Source organism: Orycteropus afer, unplaced genomic scaffold, assembly GCF_000298275.1.
Source record: "Orycteropus afer afer isolate SDZICR_OR568_19922 unplaced genomic scaffold, OryAfe1.0 scaffold00032, whole genome shotgun sequence".
NCBI classification, from domain to species: Eukaryota; Metazoa; Chordata; class Mammalia; order Tubulidentata; family Orycteropodidae; genus Orycteropus; species Orycteropus afer.
The window spans coordinates 4,748,745-4,758,025 of NW_006921619.1; the positions used below are offsets into that span (position 1 = coordinate 4,748,745).

Sequence of the window (9,281 nt, forward strand, 5' to 3'; positions counted from 1 at the left end):
TGCATTGTGGTAAACTGTGGCCAATGTCATGAGACAAAGTATATGTGAACTGCTGTATGGAAAGTGAATTTGCTCTGTAAATCTTCACCCAAATCACAACAAAAAAAGAAAAAAATGAAGACACTCAACAAGATGACTGACACAGTGGCTACAACAGTGGGCTCAAACATAGCAACAATTGTGAGAATGGTGCCAGGTTGGGCAGTGTTCTGTTCTGTTGTATATAGGGTTGCTATGAGTCAGAACTCACTTGAAAGCATCTAACAACCCAACAACTAATCAAAAGGTTGGCAAGTCACCCAGCAGCACTGTAGAAGAAAGGCTTGGGAATCTATTTCCGTAAGACCACAGTCACTTAAAACATTAAGAAGCACAGTTCTACTCTGAAACACCTGGGTCACCAGGCGTCAGAACTGACTTGACAGAAAATAGTTTGGTGTTTTGTTTTATTTTAATGTTGTTGTTAGTGCCATCAAGTCGGATCCAACTCAGTGACCCTATGTACAACAGAACAAAGCACTGTGCAGTCCTGCATTATCCTCACAATTGTTCCTATGTTTGAGCCCACAAGCTATCTTGTTGAGGGGCTTCCTCTTTTTCACTGACCTTTTACTTTACCAAGCATATGTGAGGTGCTTGTGGTCCACCGAGGGGACTGGATAGCTTGCTAATAATGTAAATAACATGCATCTTACCCTTGTGGGGATGGTACCATGCAAATAAGATGTATGGAACTATAATGGGGGGATTGGTCAGTTTTGCCATCCTGCTAGGCTTAAAATGAACCATCCCAGAGGTGGAAAACGGGGCTCTCACTACCATCAAGAAAGAAGAGCCAGGAGTGGAGTGTGTCCTATGGACCCAAGATCTCAGCTCTGAACCACCTCAACAGGAGACAGAGAGAGAACTGTAACAGTTGGCGGCATAAGTGGGATTCACTTCAGTGGTTCCGGACTCATGGAAGCATGGGACTTTGTAAGAGAAAGAAGGAAGGGACATGGGAAGTAAAACTTTTGATTCTTAGATGGTTACTTTGGATGGTGTCATGCTGGAGCAGCAGATAAAGAAACAGAGGATAGGAAAGCTAATCCTGGAGTGGCTTGGGGCAAAAGCCAGGCTGGATAAGCAAGATGATTGTTTCACCCAGCCAGAGGCCCAAAGCCATATGCATGTGTATAGAAAGAGAGTCAAAGTGTAGAAAAGAAGAAACTGTAATGTTTTAAAAAGGTCTGTGTTCATCAGATTGCACTATGGATATGGAATGTTTCTTCAACCTTGTGTCATAAAATAGACCTAAATATATGATAAAAAACCAAACCAAACCAAACTTCCTGCCCTCGAGTTAGATCCGACTCATAGCAACCCCTCCTTGGGTTTCTGAGGCAGTATCCCTACAGGAGTAGATTGCTCAACCTTCCTTCTGAAGAATGGCTGGTGGGTTTGAACCGCCAGCCTTCTAGTTAGCAGTCAAGTGCCTTAGGCACTATGGCACCAAAGCTCAGAAATGAATATTAGGAATTACAGGTTACAGAATGCACACAACTCTGCCTCAGTCAATATTTGACTGGATATGCTAAAAGAGGTACTAGGATTTGCCGGAAGAAACAAAGGTTTTTTTTGTTTCAAGAGCATTGGGGGTTTAGCTCAAAAACCTGAGCCCCACCCAGAAATTTGTGTTTGAAGATATACAGAGCTACCCAGAACTACTGAGAATAGGAGATTTGCATTTGAAGGAAAAACCTGAAGGGGAAATTATGGCTTTTTGAATTGCAAGCAAGTGGTTTGCTACTGAATACACATTGTTGTTGTTGTTTGCCATGAGTCCCGACTCATAGTGACCCCTCCTTGGGTTTCCGAGGCAGGATCACTACGGAAGTAGGATCACTACGGAAGTAGGATCACTACGGAAGTAGGATCACTACGGAAGTAGGATCACTACGGAAGTAGGATTGCCCAACCTTCCTTCCGAGGAGTGGCTGGTGGGTTTGAACCGCCAGCCGTCTGGTTAGCAGGCAAGTGTCTTAGCCACTATACTACCAGAGCTCCCTACACATAGGCAGGAAAAAGTCAGTACCCATCAAAAGAACCCCCTTTTAGTATTGAAAGTTAAAGGGAGTCGGAGAGTAGACAGCCTACTATGCTTACTTACGGTGACCACCTAGATCCACTTGATGAGTGGGAAGTGGAGAAGGCACACCAGAGACATGCTGAGTTTGGACATGTTCCTTTGGTACCTGCTGACCTAGGGCTGAGGATGAGAGACAAAGGGCTTGCTGGTCTGAGATGCGGGGAGTTGTGTGGTCTCCCAAGCTCATGGCTGCTACCATTAACCTAGCTTGTGCTGAACCTCCTCTACCCAGGAAAGAGAGAGCTGTAATATTTTGGTAAGATAGCGAGAAGCAGTGACAGAGAAACAGCAGTGGCAGAACCAGGACACCCAGCAGGAGACAGTACAAACCCATGAAGCAAGAAAGCTGAATGCTTTTGGGCGAGGCTTGCTAGTGGAGTGGGTGCCTCTGCAGAGATCAAGGAGTTGATAGAGCAGGGCCGAGGCCAGGCTGAGTGGCCAAAGACCAGAGAGAGGTGTGCCTGCAGGCACTGCTGAGAAGAGTCTGTCCTGATCAAAAAAACTATATCCTGAGTCGTTTTGGATTCTGAATTGTTACCTGTTACTTCCTTAATAAACCTCATAATCTTGAGTATTGTCTGTGAGTTCTGTGTGGTCACTGCACTGAATTACTGAACCCAGTCGAGAAGTAAAGAGCGCCATGGGAAGGGCAGTTGGTATCAGAATTGGTAAAAAGGTTGGAGGATGGAGGCATATCTGACCTCTACCTCATAGGAATAAGCCTTGGGCTATTGAACTTGATCCTCTTTCCATTTGTAAAGTTAGAGGAAGTCAGATGCCACCCTCACATCATGTTCACACAACTCTTTGAATATTTGAAGATTGTTTTCTAGTCCATAGCAAGCATCCTTAGTTCTTTCAAAAAGACCCTTAGAGGCTTATTTCTTTTTTATTGTGATTGGTCTTCCCCTCCTCCACACCCCTTTCTGGTAGCTTATAGAGTACTAAGCCGGAAGCTTTGTACTTTGTAAATTTTAACATTCTTGGGCCAGGCAGCAAAACTATCGAACTTGCACATGGTGAGGGTACATAACCACACACATACTGCTCCTGAGTTATTCCCAAAGGTTGAGTAATCAAAGTCTACTACTACTATGAATTGACTCCCATATACCAGATTCTGTTTAAACTCTTTACATGTTTTAGTTCATTTAATTCTCACAACCCAAGGTTATCTCTATTTCTTCAGGTGAGGAAACTGAGGCACAGAGATTTTAAGCCCTTCAGCACTAAGCTGTACCATCTTTCCAGAATGTTGATGATAATCATAAAGCAAAGAAAGATAAATCTGCTACCTGGAAGCAGAAGGGTGTCTTCAACTGCCAAAGTTATTGTCACTGAAGCTTAGAGCTCAAAATCTGAAATTGATCTGGAGTGGAGTTAGCTAGCGAGTTGTCTGATAGTTTTGAGTTTAAGAGCCTCTAACAAAACAACTTTCCATCTCTCTAGAAGTTAACTTTGCTTTTGTTAGCTTGATTCATTCCAACCACGGGAAAGAACACCAGGAGTCTTTCTCTGAACTGGACGCCTGAAGTGGGATGGAAAGAGTTGAACTGAAACGGGGCTCGAACACATCCTGGGCCCATTTCTTATAACATGTGTAACTCGGGCAAGTCGTTCAGCTTCTCTGGGATCCGTAAGAATGTGGATTACACAAAGCTTCTAAAACAGGGAGCGCTGTGAAAGCACACTGTAAACAGGAGCTACACAAAAGCTATTCTGGTTGCCGTGGCGCGCATGGATGGCAGGACCAGCTACACCCCTCCTCCACTGCTCCAAAATCGAAAAACTGAGGCAAACAGCGAGCTGAAAGCGGGGTGTGTGAAAGAGGACGAGAAGTGCTGGGTGTGAGCTGTTCCCGATAGCGTGACTGGAAGCAGAATCTCTCGAAAGAGGCACAGTTTTTCCTCCTGTTCCCCTCCACCACCCCCGACCCTCGGTTCTTCTGCGTACCTCACAGGCGCGGCGCGCACGAGTCAGTTTTCACCCCACCACCCCTCCACCATCGTTACCTCGGCGAAAGCAACAGGCTAGGGACACGCTGCCATTGGTTCCTCTCCGTTGCTACCAGGAGCACTGACAATGCAGAGGCTGCTGCCATGTCCCCTAAGGTAGGCCACTCTCCGACTCCCTAGCACACACGCAGCTGCGTCCCACACATTGCAAAAACCTTTCCTCTGCAAGCCTATAGTCCTCCGTCGGCCACCGTCAAAGGCTGGGTCAAGCAATAGGCCAATCCACAGACAGCATTTGGAGGGGGCGTCTCCGCTAAAACCAATCAAAGGATGGAGCTACGCTTCAGTGGAGACGATTGGCCAATCAGGGCGCGTACCCTCAAGTGTTCGTTCTCCAATTCTTCGACCCCAGGCTTCTGCGCCACTTGGGAAGGAGTCTTTTCTACCCGCAGTTCTTTACTTAAGTGCCTTCAGTACCTTGACCGTTATTTCCTCCTGTGGTCTGCGGCCCGCAAGGTTCCTTCGCTCTATTCTGGCTCTAGGGAGAATCCTTGTGACCTTTAGTATTAAAGCCGCCAGCAATAGAGCAGAGGTGATGGGAAAAAAAGTCAAATGGGGATAAAGCTATCACTAAAGCAGGGCTCATAAGAAAGTTCATATTGAAAGTAAGTTAAACTAACTTCCAATTCAAAGATTAGAGAAATAATTCAAAAGAAACGTAAGGGAAGAAGAAAGAAAGTGGTAAAGAAGAAATGATTTAAGAAAATTGACATGACATAATTAGTAAATCTAAGGATTTAGAAAAAAAAAAAAAAGCTATTTAGACAATTTCTGGTGGCGTAGCGCCTAAAGCATTTGACTGCTAACCACAAAGCTGGCGGCTCAAACGCACCAACCACTTCTGTAGTGATGTTGTTGTTGTTATGTGCCATCGAGTCGGACCGGACCCAACTCACCTCGGAAACCCAAGGAGGGGTCGACAAAAGTCGGTTCTGACTCCACGGCTGTGAGTTTGTTTTTTTAACCAAAAATAAAGGAGGAGAAGGGTAAAGCATACTTGCCATGATTCAAAACAAAACAACAAGATACCAAAGCATTGTAAAGTGAGAAGAAAGATTGCAGATAAAAATTGTAGATTTGTACGAGACAATTTTACTTTAAGCAACTAAACATGAAAACATGTATGAAAAGAATGATATTATAAGAAAATAGCCCTGGAGAGAGAGAAAATCTAAGAAGCCACTACCATAGGAGAACTAGAGAATCTTGTTAAAGAACTGCCTTTCCCACCACCCTCACTTCTACCTTCATATCTCTGGTGGCCCACATTGTCTCACAAAGGAATGCCACACAAATGGTCAAGTAATTGATTTCAATAATACTAATTTTGTCCCAGAGCATGAAAAAAGACATATATCTTCCATTTTTTTTTAATGAAGTGAGCATAATATTGATAGTAAAATCTAACTAAGATAGCATGCACACACAAACAATACTTGGAAGCTATTAAAATTTTAGTAAATTCAACTGCATAAAAATTCTGTAATTTGCAACTCTTAAGGGCTAATTTCTTGAAGGCTAATTTCCTTCATATATAAAGAACTCCTACAAATTAAAAAGAAAAAAGATCTATAATGAAAATGTGTAAATGAGGAGTTCATATTATAGGAAATGTAAGTAAACATGACACTTAACCTCATACCAAATGAGGGAAATGCAAATTTAAACTGTAATGATATACCATACCTCACCTATTACATTGTTGCTGGGTGCTGTTGGACCAATTCCAACTCATAAAGACCGCATGTGACAGAATAGAATTACCTCATAGGGTTTTCTAGTCTGTAATCTTTATATGAGAGATATATTTATACAAAGTGCCCTGGTGGCATAACAGTTAAGCGCTCAGCTGCTAACTGAAAGGTTGATGGTTCGAACCTATACAACAGCTCCTCCTATAAAGATTATAGCTTAGAAAACCCTAAGGGGCAGTTATATTCTGTGTCACATGGGGTCACTACAATTCAATTCAATTTGATAGCACACAACAACAGTCTTTACAACAGCAGATCACCAGGTCTTTCTGCCACGGAGCTGCTAGGTGAGTATAGTGCAGTGAATTGCATGATATGATTCTTCTAGCCATAGTCTTTGTGACTTCCACCAGATTACTGAGTGGGACTATGCAAATGTGAGTTGCTTGTGGCCCACCAGGGGGATTGGATAGTTTACTAATATGTAAGAAAGGTGCATGGCACCCTTGTGGGGGTGGCATTATGCAAATAAGGTGTATGAAACTCTCATGTGGGGATTGGTCAGTTTTTCCATCCACTAGGCTTAAAATGAGCCATCCCAAAGGTGGAATGGAGGATCTCACTACCATCAAGAAAGAAGAACTAGGAATGGAACATGTCCTTTGGACTCGAGATCCCTGTGCTGAACCTCCTTGACCCAGAAGACAGTCAGAATTGACTTAATGGCAGTGGGGTTTTTTTTTTTTGGTTACCTTCAAATGCAGATCCTAGGAAAACCAAACATGCGTGGTATGTAAAAATGGTTTTACTTAATCCCATCATTTCCTCAGGTTATATTTGTGGGCATTTTATTTACGTGGGTATGTTATTTGCAAAGAAGTATGGGCATTTATTTATGTGGGTATGTTATTTGCAAAGAAGCCATCTGGCCCACAAAGCTTATTTACCATCGTGTCTTTTACAGAAAACATTTGCCTAACCCTAGGAAAGTTACATATTTAAGTTTATAAGACACTGCTAAAATTTTTCCATAAAATAGTTGTATCATTTTGTTTTCATACCAGCAATGAATGATAGTTCCATATCAGCTCTTGGCATTGCCAATCTTTTTACTTTAATCTTGGAAGTTGTGGAATGGTATCTCATTGTGGTTTTCATTAATAGCAACTGGATTGGCCTTGGTAAGTGGGAAGTCATGCTGTTGGGTCCACACTTGACCTCCATCTCTTCCAACATGGCCACTCCATTTACATGCCCTTGCAAGTTCTGGTCTGGTCTATGACAAGGCAAGCTAACTCAACTTCCTGAGTTATTTTGTCTACTTGGCGTCTCAGTGGCTTTTTCATGTTGAATGCTTTCTGGTAGACATTAGCATGTGATGCAAAAATCTTCATACTTTATGCTTATTCCAGTGAGTCCATCCACATGTCTCTACCACAGACCTCCTTATCTCTGAGCTGCTAATCCTTTTCCTTCCAGATTTCTGACCAGATGTCTTAGTTAATCTTGTGCTGCTACAACAGAAATACCACAAATGGTTGGCTTTAACAGACAGAAATTTATTTTCTCACAGTTTAGGAGACTAGAAGTCTGCATTCAGGATATCAGCTCTAGGGGAAGGCTTTCTCTCTCTGTTGGCTCTGGAGGAAGGTCTGCTCCTGGATGATCTTCATGTGGCTTTACATCTCTCCTCTCCTATCTCTGTTTTCTTGGTTGTTTAATCTCTTTTATATCTCAAAAGAGGTAGACTTAGGACACACCTACACTAATACTATCTCAGTAACATAACAAAAATCCATTCCCAAATGGAATTATAACCAAAGATATGTTGTTGTTGTTGTTGTTATGTGCTGTCGAGTCGGCCCCGACTCATAGTGACCCCTCCTTGGGTTTCCGAGGCAGTATCGCTACAGAAGTAGGATTGCCCAACCTTCCTTCCGAGGAGTGGCTGCTGGGTTTGAACCGCCAGCCTCCTGGTTAGCAGTCAAGTGCCTTAGGCACTATGCTACCAGGGGTTAGGATTTACAAACATATTTTGGGGAACACAATCCAATGCATAACAAGGTCAGTGACCACCATAATCCCTAGGAATTAGTATATTTTTTCCAGATTGGACTACTTTTTTTCCCATACAAAGTGGATGACCAGATGTCCTGCTTGCTGGTCTGCGTATCTAGAAGACTTTTTTTTCCTCATTGTCTTTCAGGGACACTTCTGAATGTGGCTGTAATACAGCTGTTCTCCAGTGTTGGTTTGCTTCACATACCAACCCAACTAATCCATAAACCAAGCTTGAGCTATTTATTCCTTTTTCAACTAGTTACATGCTCCCCATCCACCCATACAAGGAACAAGCCAGGAAGGTGCACTGGTGCAATTCTAGTGGGAGATGTGGGGATCTGAACTACCTAATCATGCAGCTTACTCATACCTTCTGATCCTGCTTTGGCCTGATCCAGGTTGTAAAATTTCCATCTTATAATTGACTACTTCTGGGCCTGTCCAAAGGAGTTCTGGTGGTGTAGTGGTTAAAACATTTTAGCTGCTAGCCAAAAGATCAGTGGTTCAAACCCACCAGTCGCTCTGCAGGAGAAAGATGAGGCAATCTGTTCTATTAGGATTTACAGCATTGGAAACCCTATGGGCAGTTCCGCTGTGCTCTAAAAGGTCACTATGAGTTGGAATTGACTCAGTGGCAGTGGGTAGGTGGGACCTGTCTAACTATAACTTAGTGAGTTTGACAGAACCCAGCTCAAAATAGTCAGTTATGGAAATGTAGTCACTTGGTGTCTGTGACAATTAATATTATGTGTCATCTTGGCTGGCTATTATTCTCAGTGGTTTAGCAGAAATTATGTAATCATCTTCCATTTTGTGATTTGATGTGAGCAGACAATTAGTAGAAAGGAGTGTTTCCTTTGAGGTGTGACATGCCTCCAGTATTTAACTGTATATTCTGGCAAAGCTCAGTCTCTCTCTCGACCCTACATTCATCTTATCACCTGACCTCCAGTTCTTGCTACATAAGCCTGTAGAAATCTTCAACCTGCTGCCTGATCTCCAACTTTTGAGTTTGTCAGCTCCTGCAACCAAGTGAGCCAGCAGAAATCGTCAGCCCCTCACCTGACCCATGCATCATTGACTTCCTAGCCCATACAATTGCATGAGCCATTTCCTCACAACTGTGCGAGCCATTTCTTTGAAGAAAATTTCTCTCAATATTTATATGCAGGCATACCTCAGAGATATTGCGGGTATGATTCCAGACCAATGCAATAAAGTGAATATCACAATAAAACAAGTCACATGGATTTTTTGGTTTCCTAGTGCATATAAAATTTATGTTTAAAGGTAAAAAGAAAGAACAGCAATAAAAGTTATGTTTATACTATACTGTAGTCTATTAAGTGTGAAATAAGGAGCTCTGGTAGCATAGTGGCTAAG

General features: G+C 42.7%; 1 protein-coding gene across 1 annotated transcript in view; it reads right to left on the minus strand.

Moving 5' to 3' along the window:
- MCCC1 (methylcrotonyl-CoA carboxylase subunit 1) overlaps nucleotides 1-4,271 on the minus strand; it is a 106,459-nt gene extending 102,188 nt beyond the window's left edge. The window contains exon 1 of the mRNA XM_007935907.2: nucleotides 4,141-4,271. Within this exon, the coding sequence (XP_007934098.1) occupies nucleotides 4,141-4,229 (89 nt within the window). The 5' untranslated portion in view covers nucleotides 4,230-4,271. The remainder of the gene's footprint in view (nucleotides 1-4,140) is intronic.
- Between the last annotated feature and the right edge of the window lie 5,010 nt (nucleotides 4,272-9,281).